This window comes from Heliangelus exortis, chromosome 7, assembly GCF_036169615.1.
Source record: "Heliangelus exortis chromosome 7, bHelExo1.hap1, whole genome shotgun sequence".
Lineage (NCBI taxonomy): Eukaryota > Metazoa > Chordata > Aves > Apodiformes > Trochilidae > Heliangelus > Heliangelus exortis.
In genome coordinates this window covers 20,326,732-20,343,104 of record NC_092428.1, presented here as the reverse complement: position 1 = coordinate 20,343,104, position 16,373 = coordinate 20,326,732, and the positions used below count along the sequence as shown (strand labels likewise).

The 16,373-nt window shown below is 36.2% G+C and overlaps 1 protein-coding gene across 4 annotated transcripts in view; it reads left to right on the top strand.

Moving 5' to 3' along the window:
• WAPL (WAPL cohesin release factor) overlaps positions 1 to 15,822 on the top strand; it is a 68,294-nt gene extending 52,472 nt beyond the window's left edge. For all 4 annotated transcript variants that reach the window (XM_071749235.1, XM_071749237.1, XM_071749236.1 and 1 more), the window contains 10 exons: positions 3,613 to 3,724; positions 4,553 to 4,650; positions 6,260 to 6,336; positions 7,638 to 7,813; positions 8,128 to 8,243; positions 8,959 to 9,120; positions 10,424 to 10,631; positions 11,742 to 11,830; positions 12,887 to 12,982; positions 13,368 to 15,822. In XM_071749235.1, coding sequence (XP_071605336.1) covers positions 3,613 to 3,724; positions 4,553 to 4,650; positions 6,260 to 6,336; positions 7,638 to 7,813; positions 8,128 to 8,243; positions 8,959 to 9,120; positions 10,424 to 10,631; positions 11,742 to 11,830; positions 12,887 to 12,982; positions 13,368 to 13,433 — 1,200 coding nt within the window. In that variant the 3' untranslated portion in view covers positions 13,434 to 15,822. The remainder of the gene's footprint in view (positions 1 to 3,612; positions 3,725 to 4,552; positions 4,651 to 6,259; positions 6,337 to 7,637; positions 7,814 to 8,127; positions 8,244 to 8,958; positions 9,121 to 10,423; positions 10,632 to 11,741; positions 11,831 to 12,886; positions 12,983 to 13,367) is intronic.
• The last annotated feature ends 551 nt before the right edge of the window (positions 15,823 to 16,373 follow it).

Here is a 16,373-nt window from a genome sequence, read left to right as displayed (position 1 = left end):
TCTTTCGATGTCTAAAAGATTCTTATTAGGGTTTTTTGCAACTTGTTATGTAATATCCTTATACCTTGTAGGAGAAGCTTCTGGTTTATGTTTTTTATGAAGTGAGCATTTTCGAGCTTTATCTCTGTAAGTAATGTTTCAACTCCTGCTGGCAAGCTGCAGCTAAGATTGTATTCCATCTTAGAGTAAAAGATGATATGCCTTGTTGGCATATCATATATGGATATGCTACATATATTATATAGTAGTAGAAAGAGCTGGAGTTTGGGAGAGGAAGAAAATATTAATGACATAATTTTTAACTTTGATTTGTGATGACGAAGGAAAATTGTTTCAGAGTTTCAGTTTTAGTCTCGTTTCCTACAAACCTGTGAAATGTGCAGATAGGGGGCTCACTGTTTGACCTTTGAAAACTGCACAGGAGCAATGAATTTGAAATAATTTTTTCTGCTTGCAACTTGCTCTTTGCATTTACATGATACAAGCTGAAGATGCCAACACGGAATGAAATTTGTACTCGAGGTTGGTGAGTTTGTATAATCAGAGTCTTACTTCAGTGCTGTTCTGGCACTGAAGACAGCTCATGCAGCCTTGCAGTCTGTCAGTGCCAGGATATCTTTTGCACCATAAAATGTAAGGCTACTCCCTTTATTAAGCACAGAACAGCTGGTACAGGTCCCTCATTGCTAAAGCATCCAGCCACACATACCACTGTCTCCTCTCCAAACTTTTCTCATGCCCGTAAGCTGAGGTAGCCTGATGGGTTTTTGTGAACTGTAGTTGTGTTGTGTCTTTAGGCAAGGGTTCTAAAGGGAGAGATTATATTGAAAAAGACTTTTTTGCAAGGAAGTTCTCCATGAGTGAAGAGCAGTATTATAATAGGCCATCAGTTGCAGCTGGTTTTTGTTTGTTGTCTTCTTTTTCTTGAGACATCTCAATTTCTTAAAATTCTGTCAAGCTGTTTTTGTAAATGTGTTGAATACTCTGGTACCTCACAGATGGAAACTGATTCCCTCCCAGCTGCACCATCTATAAGCAGAGACTGTGTGATGTTCAGAGAATATATGCAAGCCAAATGAGATTATTAGGTTCTCTTCCAATTTATGATAGTAGCATTGGTACATAGAGACAATGAACTGCATATATAGAAGATAAGGCTGCTCTCATGTAGATCTGTCATGAGATATAATAACTAATCTTTCCTTTGTACCTGATGACAGGCAGAAAATGCTAACAGAAATGCAATTTTGGAGGGGCAAAGAAAAGATCTGTGCTTTTTCAGACTCGGACATAGCCATTGAGAAACAGAAGGATTGTAGCATATGTTTTGACGCCTCCAGTTTGTGCCTAACTGGTTATACCTTTGGTTTTTTGGAATCTTGCACAAATCAAAGAAAGATGTTCAGTTTAATTAGTCACATTGGAGGCAATGTTGATGTGTGACAGTCTGGAAGTTAGACTGGACTAATCTTTGAGTTCCTGAACAGGTATTCAAGGAGTCCTGTTTTCTAGACTTCTATGAACATGAATAACGCAGGCCTAGAAACTGAAAGAGAGTTCTTTGTAGGTTGAATTGGCTTCAGCTTTGGTGGTGTTTTTGTTCTCTTAGAAGGTGATAAAACCTGAAGAACAGCCTTCAGTTCAGCAAATGGCACTTGCCTGTCAGTCAGGGTAGCCTCCTGTAGCTGGTGCTTGCATCTGGCTCCTCTCTTGCATTATAAGGAAAACATTCAGAAGTGACTTTTCATTTGGTAAAAGAGTTTATTCTTTTTTTCACTCTCAGCATTGGCTGAAATCTTAAGGGAACCATGTTTTGAACCTTCAGTGTTGAAATTTCCTAGTAAATTACATAAAAATTTGATGGATTACTTTCCTAAAAAGCAAAAGGGTTACAAGGTTTTGATTAATTTTATTTAAAAAAATAAAAATCAAATTAAAAATTATGTTCTTATGCCCAGTAGTGAAAACATCAAAATATATTTTCCTGTAGTTTTTTTAAGTCTTACTGCCCTTTGGTGGAAAACTAAGGGCCATATATTAAATACTGTGTGGCCTCAGAGCTTTCAAGGTGAAGATATTTAGGAAGTCAACTAAATCATTTGTAGGTCTCTAGGGAGAGATTTTAATCAGCTTCTATCAGTCTGGTTTAGGCTATGTATGATATCAGATATCCAGGTTACAGTATTTTCAAGTTTGGTCTATAAAGGTGAAAGAAATAATCTGAAGGGTACAGGAAAATCTCACTAAGCCAGAGATCTGTCAAACTGCTGCCTCTGGGTTCTGTCCTCCCTGAAAATGCTTCCTTGTTTGGCTTAAGAAGGGAAGTTCTCTATCCACTGTTTAAAATATCCGTGTCTCCTTTAGTATTATGTTTTTAGCTTTCAAAACCTCACTCTCAAAAACTATTTCTTGTATAGAACACTATATCCAAGTGTGTTGGGTTTTCCTTCTGTGGGAAGGCTCTTAGCAATACAGGTACCAGCAGTTTCCAGGGTGGTGAAACAGTTGCAGGACTAATTACAGCTTTGTCTTTTTTTTTCCCCTGTGATGGGCAATTGAAACACTGCTGACTTCAGGAGGACTGACCTATTGTAGATTCCATGCTGCTTGTGTTCCCCTGTTCCCCATGGCATTGCCATGACCCAGTGTTTACATTGAGAAATGCTGTTACTGACTGGATTATATGCTGATCAGTGATGGTGTGCTGCAGAGCTTGCTCCTGCAAAAAGGAGATACCTAACCTGGGTGGTAAATCTTCTTTATCAAGACTTTCTTTTCCTCCTTGGACATCAGCGTGCTGGAAGCAAGGAGAGCAGCTGAAACTGGAGGGGCAGGGGGGTTTATATAATTCATAACTTTATTTCTCCAAAGCAGTGGGGTGTTTAATGCAGCAAGTCTGGTAAGTGCTGTCATTCCCAGGAGGTGTTGAGGTTTGAACTTCTATCCTGGAACATGCTGCACAGCTCAGAATGGGTGCAGCCCTCCCTGAAATCATTACAAGACTTACAAAACAAATGTGTCAGGGAGGGGGGATAACTTCAGAGTGGTTGAATTCAGTTGCCTATAATGAGATCTTATGTCTTTTTCTCTGACCTGTCATTGTTGTATTTATGTACCATGTATGAAATTACTAAGCTTATATTAGTTTGGATTTGCCTGTGTGTTTTCCAGGTGTTACAGAAGTATACTTGTCACTTTTGTGTAGGTGGACATTAATACATATGTATATGTTTTATTATTAAAATTTGGTTTAACATTAAAACACAAAATACCCGTGTTAGAATCAAATGTATTCTGGAAGCTTCAGAGCCAGTGTATCTGGGAGACATTGAAGTGTTAACAGAAGAGAAACAGATGCAAGGAAGCTGCTTAGGTTTTCTAAGCTATTAATAAAATCAAGAAGTTGAAAATACGAAGTACCTTTTTATCAGTATCCAGTAATTTTTTAAAGTTACTCATTTTTCTGTCTGTTCTTGCTCCCTCTGGTGGCTCTTCTATTGGGAACCCATAACTGTTTTTACAGTTTATATATGATGTGTATGTGTATGATCTGAAGTATTGCCTACAGCTGCAAATAATGATCTCACTAATTCTGGAACCTGACTCTTTCAGACCGGGCATTTGGCAATGGAGACTTTACTGTCTCTGACCTCAAAGCGAGCTGGGGACTGGTTTAAAGAAGAACTGCGACTTCTGGGTGGTCTTGATCATATTGTAGATAAAGGTATGTTGGGCATGCTGCTTTAACATTGTGAAAAATTGGTGAATCTTACTGAGATGTTTGCTTTTTATTTCTGTTCATTTTCCGTGGTTAAAAAAGAAAATTTCTGTTTCTCAGCAGTGAAGTGAAGTACACAATTTGATACCAAGTCACTGGGAAATATTAGTGACTTTAATCTGTTACATGTGGGATTGAAAGCAGTTCTAAGGTTAATCAGAATGTGCATAACATTGCATATAATGTGTGAGATGAAAAATGGCTTAATGGCTTTGTTTCACTTTTTTAAAGATACATCTTAGTTAGAGTTGGTTTTGGTTTTGGTTTGGTTTGGGGTTTTTTTGGATCAGCATCTCACAGATAGGAAAAGGAACATTTATAAAATGAATTCTTGAGCCAAATAAAGCTTAGTTTTAAATGAGCAAAATCATGAACCAAAGGTAGGATAAAAAGGATGAAAGCATTCACCTTGCACATGTTTTCAGTTTTGTAAAGTGTGGGGAGAGTATGTGTACTGTATCTTTTTTCTCTCTTATGAAATGGGGCATTACAGTTAAGGAACATCTTCGTATGTTGTACAATCTCTTCATCGCCAGTAGAGAATAAAATATACAGATAGGTAGTTCGTGGCAGCATTGAAAAATTTGTAAACCTAGAATTGCAAATGTGTTTTTTTCAATTTACTTGGAGAAGTGAAAGATTTTGTAATGTTGATCTTGTCTTTGTGAAATGTGAAAGAAGGCTGATAGCAACTCTCTGCTTAGCTAGTTTGTATGCTTGTCTTTTGGAAACCTCTAACTGATAGTGGAAAACAACTTCTTTTTTGTTGTTCAGTTAAAGAATGTGTGGATCACCTAAGCAGTGATGAAAATGAAGAGAAATTGGTTGCTTCATTGTGGGGTGCAGAAAGATGTTTACGGGTCTTAGAAAGTGTGAGTATGAGCAGATGCATTGTGGTTCTGTGAACAGCTTTTTCTCAACCAGACCTTTTCAAGGCTACATTCTTTCAATATGCAGTTACATAATAACACTATAATGTTGATTATTTTTATATAGAAAATACAAACTTTCTGATGTTTATAGGTGTTCCTGGAATGTTTGTTTGAAAATGACTTATACCATTCTGTATATATGTACAACATTGCAAGTTTATTTTTTGTAAGAATAACAATGTGAGAATTTTTGTAAGAATAACATCAAGCTTTTTCTTAAGTTCTTACAAAAAGTAGCATTTTATGGACGTTGTTTTTTTGTAGCATGAGTTTGATTCTCTAGTGTGTGTCTAGTAATAATGGATCACTATAGAAACAATATTTTGTTAGAAGCAATAAATTGATGTTTATTTTAAGAATTGCTGCTTTCAAACATCAGCTGGCTCAGCGCTGGAAGAGAAAAATGCCCTGAAAGTCTGACTAGTCCTGTAATGAGCTTAATGTGTATTGGGGTAGTAAATACTTTCTGATGAGAACTTTGAACAGAACTAAAGCACATGTTAATTTTGTAGAGTTTAACATGAATCATGAACATGTGCTTCTCTCCAGTGCCTTGTTTTGCTGAGTTTTGTACCAGTGTCACTCTCTGTATTGTGGCACCCTAAGGAAGCAGCAGTGGTGTCATCTCTTAGCACTGCATCTCCATGCAGGAGCACGAAGCTCAGGTTTAGAGTACAGGTCAATGAACCTTAATGAACACATAAACACAAGTCAGAGGACAAATAGCTACAACAATCACTTGTTTTCGTCACTAAAATAGAAGGACAGACTCAAAGATAATGGAAAAGTAAACTAAAACCTGAGAAAGATGAGCCATTGCTCATCTAATTCAAGGGTGCCTGCTTAAAAATTCATGGCCCCTTGCTGCTTACCTGCCTTCTGAACAGTGAGAGAAAAATTCTCCGATCCAGTTTCTGCTTTAATATTTGATAGATGGAATTGGCAAAGAACAGCTTAAGAGCCCTGTTTAGTAGTAAAATATTCAAATTTGAACTTGGGGGTGGTTTGTGATGTAGTAAAAATGTGAAAGAGATGACAAAACACACCAAGTCATGCACATTTAAGAGAACTTTCACTGTTTCTGAAAACTGATTGTAAATTTCAGTCAAGGGAATCAAGGAGAAGCTTTGTTTTATGGTTGGAGGCATAATAAGGTCTCTGGAGGTAGAGTAGATGTTAAGTCCTAAAATAACATTACAAATATAATTGTATTCTGTTATATTTATATATATACACACATATATATGTTAACATACACTTGGGACATTGAAATTCCACATACAGATTCAGGATTCTGCTGTGGCAGAACATTCTGCCACGTGGTTTCTGTATTTGCTGTGTCATGGAAGGTGGTTTTCTCTCGAGTGTCACAATTTTGTGGGTTTAGGTAAAAACTCCAATGAAATCCTGGACAGTAAATGCAAGCTTACATTGAATTATAGCCAAGCAATGTGGACCTGAATAAAATGGGGTGGTAGTCAAAGGGAATGCTTCTCTTTCAAGGAAAACAAGTCCCATTTTTAATATTATTTTCTCCTCCCCTTTTTAGGTAACTGTGCATAATCCAGAAAATCAGAGCTATCTGATAGCATACAAGGACTCGCAACTCATAGTCTCCTCAGCTAAGTAAGTTCTGACAAAGAGGCACTTTTGCAGAGTAGAGTACAGGACAGGAAAAAAAAATTTGTTACACCACAAGGTTCTAGGGGAGAAAATTGCCCATACTTTCCACTGTTGCTTGTAATTAATTAATGCTGATGTTGGTTTAGGTGAGGGTGTAAGTAAATACCTGAATACTACCAATGTGAAATTCTGCTTTTGGTTCTCTAGAAGCTGCAAACTGGATTTGGCTCCTTCTGTCCCAGGTTAATATGAATGCAGAAGAGGGCAGCTGGGAAGCTCTGTGTCTTTACTGTGTTTTCATGAGGTTTAAGTGTTCACTGAAATGGAGCATAACAGAATTGACAGTAACAAAAAATTAGAATAGAGAAATTCTGTTCTTAGCTGTTCTCCCTGGCAAAGATGCTTGAACAAATGCCTCTTACCCATTTATGAATCTGGGCAAGGTCTCAGTTGACTGTCAGAGATTGCATCCCTCCTGTACTTCTCTTCATAAGAGAATAAATTAAGCTCAAAATATGCCTCTGCAGACCTCACTGGAAACATAATTTCATGGTTGTAGGTTAGATATTTTGATTATTTCTTCAAGAAAAAACCCAATAAAACAAATCAAAAAACCAGAACCACACACAGTTTAATATGCTATTTAGGCCAATATATATTTTTGACATTTTTAGTTCTGTTTGTTATTTAAATCAGTGTTATTGGTTGAATGTCAAACTAGTGAGCAACCTGGTTTAGAGGGAAGTGTCTGTGCCCATGCAGAGGGGTTGGAACTAGCTGATCTTAAAGGTTTCCTCCAACTCAAACCATTCTGTGATTAATGTCATGCAGTACAATCATTCCTGTGGTCCAGTAGTGTTGTTAGATTTAAATTTAACTGCTGGGAAGTCATGTGTCATTTGTTTCTTACTAGGTGGAAATAGCTCTGAGGACAGAACAAGAGAATGTTTAGTAAACAGCATAGCATTGTGCCTAGATGATTAGAGAATGAGAGGATGGGTTTGTAGGGAGAGGAAATAGCTTTTGTCAGATGAAATTGAAAAGAGAAATTAAGTTTTGCTTTTTGAATCTCAAGCCAATAAAGCTCTGAGCTTTCCTGGCTTTTGTTTTCACTATTTCAGTTGAACTCATAAAATACTTTATAGATGATAAGTTTATTATCTCTTCCTACAGACCTGGCACCTGGGCACCAAAGAAATTCTGCATAAACTCTGCATTTGACTTTTTTCCTGGGGAAATGACTGTAAGAGTGGCATGTTCTGTATGTTGTTGGGATAATTTTGTTCTTCATTTTCTCCCTGCAGAGCACTGCAGCATTGTGAAGAGTTAATCCAGCGATACAACCGTGCTGAGGACAGTATCTGTTTACCAGACAATAAGCCTCTGCCTCACCAGAATGTAACTAACCACGTGGGGAAAGCAGTGGAAGACTGTATGAGGGCCATCATTGGTGTCTTGCTCAACCTAACAAATGATAATGGTAAAACAAATTTTATGTATTCCATATTAAAGCATCAAATAACACATTAATGTAAACCCTTTTCTTACACTGATAATAGTTCCATCCATGTACAGTGCAGTAAAGCAGTTATGTATGGTAGATACTTGCTTTACAGTAGGCAGCAATTTGTCTTTGCAGTTGGATGAGTTATTGCAAATATTGAGTGCTAAGGTGTGTGCTTTTGCTAAGAGAGTCTCCTTTGTCTTAAGGGCCAAATGTTTTTTATCAATCCACATACAATTATGAGAATGAGTGTTTTCAAAACTGAGCCTCTAAACTCTCTTTGTTTACAGAATGGGGTAGTACAAAAACAGGTGAACAAGATGGTCTGATAGGCACAGCTATGAATTGTGTGCTTCAGGTTCCAAAGTTCCTACCTCAAGAACAGAGATTTGATATCCGGGTGCTGGTAAGCTCTTGTCTTTGTTACACTAACACAGAGTTGTTTGTCCCCTTCTTGTGGGTTTTAGCTGGTTCCAAATTAAGGAGCAGCCTCTACAGTTTTCATTTGCTATATTATGCTTTACATATGCTATGTAGTGAGATACCTTAAGAAGGTTTCTCTGAGGATTTTGTGGGTTTGTGCTCTAACCATTTTGCCTGTGTTTGGTGGGAAAAGTGTGAACTGCTAGATGAATAAAGAGAATAAATCTGTGAATTATCTAGTTTTCAAATGTCTTTTCAACTTTAGAAATAGGGTGGATGTTACTGTATGAGATAACAGCTTTGTCACATTTACCTCAATTTATGCAAAATGGGCCTGTGTGGCCTAAATAGCAGCAGTGAAATTGTCTGTGTGAAGGGCCTTTTAAAAATATAAACTGAAGATTGGACTCCTGAATCCCTGATCCATAAATGCAACCTCATCTTTGAAAATCTTTTCATGTTCAGAGCTGGAAAAACAGAGATTCCTGTATACAAGTTCTAGCACACAGAGATCTGTTTTGCCTCATATTTCTTTAAATCCTGATCCTTTTATCTATCAGACTGTTTCATAAAGCACTGTTAGTAAGTCATATATCCTCTGGAAGGTAGGGCCTGAAGAAGACATTTGGATAGATGTGTTATGCTAAATTATCCTTTTCTAATGTGTGTAATCTGCTTTGACTTTCCATTTCTTGCAGGGATTGGGTTTGTTGATCAATCTCGTAGAATACAGTGCTCGGAACAGGCACTGTCTCGTCAATATGGAAACATCCTGTTCTTTTGACTCATTCTGTACAGGAGAAGGAGATGACAGCCTAAAGATAACAGGACAGATTGATGCTGTTCAGGCTTTAGTGCAGGTAAGTATGTTTTTCCTGTAATAGTTAACATTTCTCATCAGACTGTCAGGAGGGAAAGGAGAACTCAGCAATGAAGGTTTGTCTTTTTTTTTTTCTGTTTAGTATTTTTAGTATTTTTAATGGTGGGGGAAGAGGGGTGTCACTCATGACATTAAGATTTTCAGTACTGTCCATTACTGAATCAGCTTTCCTGGTAAAAGACAGTGATATTATTAGATATCCAAAGGCTGCTCTCATGCTCTGTGAAGCTTTTGTGTTCCTGTCTATTTTTCTTATTCCTAAATGGAATTTACTTTTAGTATGTTTTGGTTTTTTTTTGTTTGTTTTTTTTTTTTTAAAACATCTGTTTGAAAATGGTGACCTACTCTTTTCTTAGATACTTTGCCTCCATTGATTTTATTTAAAACTACTATCTGTATGGGAGTTTGTGACTTGAAAAATAAATAAATCGTGCTGTATAAGAGCAGTAAACAGGGATTTAAAGAATAAGGATGTGAAACAGCATTTTTAAGTGTTGTATGGATTAACTTGTTAAAAAAAGGAATCCACCAATAATTTTGGTGAATGAGTTCCACCATAGAAACTGAAATAAAAGTATTAAAATGATTTTATAATAAAACCTTTTTATTTTAATTGAGATAATTTTATGGACACTTTTAACAGTTCTTTTGTTAAACTATGTGAAATAACTGTCCAGCAGCAGACAAAAAAAAATCACCAGTAAAAATAGTAATATTAAATGTCTAAATACACAGCTCTGCAAAGCAATATGAAAAACTGGTGATTCTATGGCTTGGGAAATAATTCGCAAGGTACAAGTACACAATATGAGCTTGCTGGTTCAGTCCCATCCTTGATAAGTCATTTTAAATTACTCTTTCATCTTTTTGCTTTTTACATACCAAGGGAAAAGCCAAGAGGGGATGGGGATATAGCTGGTCTGAAGAAAAGTAGGATTGGTAGAGAACAAAAACAGACAAGAAAGTGTGGCAACTTCTAGTCTTCAAGCTGTGCCTCAAAGAAAACGATTAAACATTTATGATGCCCAGGAGGAGCCTGCCAAGTGGATTCACACAGGAGAGGGAGAGAGAGGGAGGGAGAGGCTTTTTCTGTAGAGCACAGAGTTAGCGTTGGGGTAAATTAGATTTCACTGTGAAGAAGAAAAGGCTATTGTTAAGAAAAGTATTGAAGCCTATCTGTGTTAAGGTGTGCATTGTGAAGGAGGAATAAACTTTCAAGTATCAAGTCAGTGTGCTTAGAGTTGAATTCGTAATAAAAATTCTCCTGAAATTTTCCCCATTAGCTGTTTCTTGAGCGTGAACGAGCGGCACAGCTGGCTGAGAGCCAGACAGATGAATTGATTAAAGAAGCTCCTACTGCTCAGCATGATAAGAGTGGGGAATGGCAAGAAACAAGTGGGGAGATCCAGTGGGTCTCCACGGAAAAGTCAGATAGTGCTGATGAGAAAGATAAGAAGGAAGAGGATGATGAAGAACTTGATCTTAACAAAGGTATGTTGCCTGTTTGTGATGAGCTCAGAAGAGGCAAAGAGCTCTGTGACTGCATATTCCCACCTTGTCCTCTGCATCCTGTCTGTGCACTCAGTCTCTAGGGCTGAGATTTCCACAGCATATCCCCCAGGTGGAACTGGTACAGAACCATAAGTGGGAGCAGTTCAGAGCTGAAGCATGACAAGTGGAAGAAGTTATGTTTCTTTTTATTTTCTCATATGTACCTTCTGTGAATTCCTTTTTGAGAAACAAAACAAAACCTCTTTTTTGAATGTTCTGTGTAAGAAATAATCTGGAAGGGAAGGCTCTTAGGCCTTTATCTTGTTCTGCTGAAACAGTTCTCCAAATTAACTGCCTTAATTTTGTTTTCCAGGTTAACATAATCCATGATTGTTCTGTGCTCCTTTTAGGGTTGTTTTTTCCTTCTTCTCCCTATTTGCATATATGCTTCTTATAACCCCATCTTCTTTGTATTTGATTTCTTCTCACTCCAGCAGTGTCAGGAACCTGTGCAATGCCTTGATGTGTTGCATCTTTGCTTGCTTGTTCCAGAAATTTGAGTATCTCTAAGCTATGTAGTTTTTCTCAGGAAAATGTATCATGCTCAGAAACATAAGTCTTACCTGCTTAACCTTCTAATAGTAGGTGCAGTATATTACTTTTTCCAGCCTTGCTTTATAACCTTTTTCCTTTTTATAGTTCCATCAACCAGTGTCTGCAGGTAGTTGTGGTTTGCCCAAAAATGCTGAGTCACTAGCAAAAAGTGCTATGTATGTTATCCTTTTGGTGTCTTCCAGGCTTACAGTGTCACATAAAACATTTGTATTTTTGTGTGTTTAACATACAGTTTGCAGATTTAAATTGCAATTACTAAAATACTATACAAGATAATGAAATGAAAGCAGAGTAATATAATTTTTCAGTTCAAGAATTTGCTGCTGAGTTAGTAAGTACAATGTCTCTCTGATTCTTGTCTCAGAAGTCTGAGTCAAAAATCTAATTTTGAGAAAATAAAAATTCTGAAAAGTGGTAATGAAAGATGGTATATGAGACAGCAAAAGATACCAGCTGTGTGGAGCATATGATACATTTGGTTGTCTCTCTTTACAGCTCTGCAGCATGCTGGGAAGCACATGGAAGACTGCATTGTGGCCTCATACACAGCATTGCTTCTAGGCTGTCTCTGCCAAGAGAGTCCAGTAAGGGAATATGTCAATAACTTGCTCTATAGTCCAGTCCCATTTTTAGTAGTTTATTAAATTAGGGTTCAATATGAGTTAGTACCTTGATGCAACTGCATTGATGTATATAGCTCTGTGGAAGCTTGCTAAAGGCATTTCATTCAGTGCAAGTTTTCTGAACATGAGTATGTTTAACAGAAACAGTTGGAATTGAATATTTAACCTCTTATGTGTCTCTCCCCTTTGCTCTTAGTCTTGGTCCACGAATATACTTATTTTGGAAAGGCAAAAGAAAATCACTTTACTGATTCTATAATTATAAAAGCTTGCTTTATTTTTTTGTAGTTTCAGTAAACCAGTTAACATCAGATTTGTTTGGGGTTTTTTTTACCAGTTTGCTTAATTTTTTCCTGACATGCAAATTGCATTAAATTTTATGTGTCTGTATTAGTTGAAGATGTTTGTCTCAGGTTGGAAATACATAATAGAAAGATGAAGTTAAAACTGAATAATGTAGAACTACCAGCTGAGAACGTTATATATAAACTGTCCTGTAACATATATGCTTAAATAAAAATGAGGTTCAGACCTGCCTTCAGGCTTGTCTGAATTTACCATGGTGGCAGAAATAGTTTTTAATGTGCTGTCCTGTACCTTCTACCTAATTAGCTCCCACACAGTGCCAGGGTTAGGAGTGATACTGACAGAAAGTAGAGTAAGTCTCAACCTATAGCAATTATAAGGGCAGATTGTCTCTGTGTCAGGAGAGTGATCTGGTGAGGTTCTAAGTCCTTGATAGTCTTGTAGGTCCTGGGGAGATCTGATGGTAGTATTGGTCTTTAATGGAAAAACCCAACACCACCATAACCCAGCAACAATAAAGATTTTTTTTTTCCTAGAAACATAAACATCATAAATATAAGAGTATAGCTAAAGAGACAAATTATAGAGTTGACAGCAAAAGCCATCTTAGTAATGCTAAGAATATACTTGTCTTACTGAATTTCACATGCAGAGTAACATAGTTTTGTGTGAGAAAAATATTCTTCCAATTAAAGTTGTTTTGTTTCTTAGATCAATGTGACTACTGTGAGGGAGTACTTACCTGAAGGAGACTTCTCAATAATGACCGAAATGCTCAAAAAATTTCTCAGTTTTATGAATCTTACTGTAAGTAATATATATATTTCTTATAAATACATGTATATATTTTTTTTTTATAATTGTGCCTTCTGTTAATAGCCCATGCATTTTTAGAAGAAATTAATGTTTTTCATTTTTGTCTTTAGAAGAGCATTGGATGATTTTCTGTTTTAAAATCTGAAAACCCATTTGCTTGTCATTATTCTGGTAGTTAATGGAATGAAACTACTTTCATTCCATTTGATTGTAACTGGTCAGCAAAGTATTTTTAAATCCTTTGCCTGAACCTGATTGCTTGTACTGATTTGTAATGCCAAATGCTAAAATTCTGAAATTAGTATAGCTCTCAAATATTTTGGAGAGGTATTACAAATGCTTTTTTGTTACTTGTGTTTTCTATTACATTTTTCAGTGTGCTGTTGGAACAACAGGCCAGAAATCTATCTCTAGGGTGATTGAATACTTGGAACACTGCTAGATACTTAACTTCCGCTGCAGGCACTCTAATGCTGGAGCTACCCTTAGACAAAAGAAGTCATGAAAGAAGTCCTTGAAGGATATACCAAGAGCATTCATCTGTGTCATTCGTGTTCAGATTTTTAAAGCTACCTGGTCTCTTAACCATGCATTCAGCATTTTCTAAAAGACAGTTACTACATCAATCTGCAACTATCAAAAATGAGGGGAAAAAGGTTCTGAGGAAAATAAAGAAACCATGCTGTTTATGATGCAGTGCAGTATTTAAATATTTGGCAGGGTTTACCCTCCCTATCTTTTTTTTCTTGCTTTGTTCGTGACAAGTTTCAAGGGGAAAAACTTGCTGCTGATAGTGCAACTGCTGTTTACTGTTGAGCCACTGTTTCATGCCAGCCAGGTGCAAAGGCAGCTTAGCTACTGAGGTATCAAACAAATGTTCTAATAAAGAAGTTCTGGACAGCAGCACCGCTCCTATTTGAGTTTAATTTGCTCTTGCTTTTTTATTACTAGATTATTCCAAAATCATAAAATATAAATTTTTAAATACTTTTGTGATTTTAACTACTGTCTATATTTAAAATTTGTTGGAATCCAAAGAGGTGAGGATTGGATAGTTTATTTTTTATACTGTTTTGATTGAAATTAGGTTGTTGAACTATTTCTCGGTTCTAAAACTGTCGTGGCCCGTGTACTGTAAACCAATAGACCATAACACTTTGTAGTTCCAAGAAGCATGCAAAACCCATAAACACACAAAGCCATTTGAGGGTATGGTATCCACAAAAGAAATAATAACTGTAAAGTGTTGTGCCCTATTTAAAAAAAAAGAAAGGAAAAAAAAAATTGAAAAATAAAATCTATTCAATCCCAGGGAAGTTTACACTTCTAATAAGCAAAAATTTTGAAATGCTGTTATAATTTGTCTCAAGGAAGCACTCAAGATGTATTTTATAATGCTCAATACAAAGAATTTGGATGTTTTAGGGAGAAGAATTTTAAAGAAGCTAAAACACCAATGGGGATTAATGTTTCCAGCTGACATAATCTTTCTATTTCATTCTTCTGTAGTATGACAAAGTTTAAATGCATACAACACAAAGCCTTAAATTGCTGATATAGCTAAGATTTTGTTCAGTCTGAGGTCTAGTTCACAGCAAAGCATTGTGTTTGAAGACTTAAGTGGAACAGAGAATCCCAGAAAATACATGACTTTTTTAAACAATTTTTTTTCTTGCACTCATTATTCAGACCAACAGATTTGGTAATTATTTTTATTAAGCTGGTCTTGAATATTTGCAGTCTGTTGTGAAATCTGCTTCGTCAACATTTTAAAATACCTGTATAGGTAGTTCCATCATGTTATTCCATTGAATTTGTAAAACTTGAAGCCATAAAATATTAGTTCTATGTATAATGAGGGGGAAATAACAGGAAATCTAACCTGCTTTTAGATCTTGTGTTATCTCCATGTATAAACTTAAGAACTTGTGCTTTTGTATCAGTGCCAGCTGTAAATTTTTTACATACAGTGGCTGCCTTCTATGTCTTCCTATTTTTGATAATGCAGATTGTTGGGAATTCTGTAAGGAAGTAACTGATTAGCGGCAAAAATCCTATGTTGGTCGTTCTTTTTTTTTGCGTTTTCTCTCATCACCTTCTAAAACTTAGTGTATCAGTGTAACTTAGAAAAGTTTTTGAGGTTGTATTCCGCTTCAGAAAAAGAATCTGTATTGAAAGAGAGAAGCTTTATATGTGTGATCTATATCAGGAGGAAATGGTTGATTATTTTGCCCATCTAGTTTGCTGATTTTAGAGATTTTCACGTATAATGGGGTTTCAAATTGATTATATAGTTTTCCCTGGAGAGATGGGAAGGGAAAATAAAATACAGATGTGATGGTGGGGGAAAGCAGGGACAACTACCTTTCTTTGTTACACTGGTAATTGCTTGGGAATTGATTTACCTCAGTGTTTAACAGTTTTTAAAAAATGTAACGAATTGTCAAGCACTGACAAATGCAGATTTTTTTTTTTGTTTGTTTTTTTGAGGGTGGGGGGAGAAATCACCCTGTGAACTGCAGTGCATTTTTGTGTGTTAGACCCTCAAATAACTCTGCATTAAAGGGTACTTGAGGCCAACTTGCAAATTAAAGTTTTAAAGTAACTTTTTTCCATTGTAAATATTTGTGTAAATACTTTCAATTGGAAATTAGAACAGTAGAGTACTTTTCTGAATCCAATCCTATTTTTATTTTATACAGTATTTCTCAGCTGTGATCTTTGGAGCAAAAGCCAACGGCAGGAAAAATAGTTTGTACCAGTTTCATGAAGTATGTCTTTGGGTTTTTGTAAATAATTTTAACTCAAATAAAATTGCTACTTTCAATACATATCTTGTCTTTTAACATGTCATAAAACACTCCTCTGAGTAACTGCAGAAAGAAGGCAGTGACAGGTAAATTGTTTTAAAAAAAAAAAAAAAAAAAAAAAAAAAGAGAGAGAGAAGAAAATAATAGAGGAGCATCCTTAAGGTAATGACCCTTTTTTCACTGGCATGTTGGAACAACAAAATTCAGTGCTTGGACCCAAGGCTGTGGTCAGTCAAGCCAAGGCTTGAAATTTTCTCAAGATGATGTACTCAGCGTCTTGATGGACTGTGGAGTCTTCATGTAAGTTGCAATTGATTGTTCAGCTGAAGGGGTGTGTGACTACTCTGACAAGCTGTAGTTAGAATAACAAAAATAGGAGAAACGGGTGCTGCCATACTTTCCACACCATGGGGGGATGCTAATGGCCTCTTCAGTGAAAAATATGAAAATTGTCATGAGCATTGCTCTTTTTCTCTGTTAATATGGATGATGATATTTCAAGTTCAGAATATATTTTTTCCCGTGGATTTTTTTTAATACCACTAAAGACAGGTACAATAAATAATAATTCA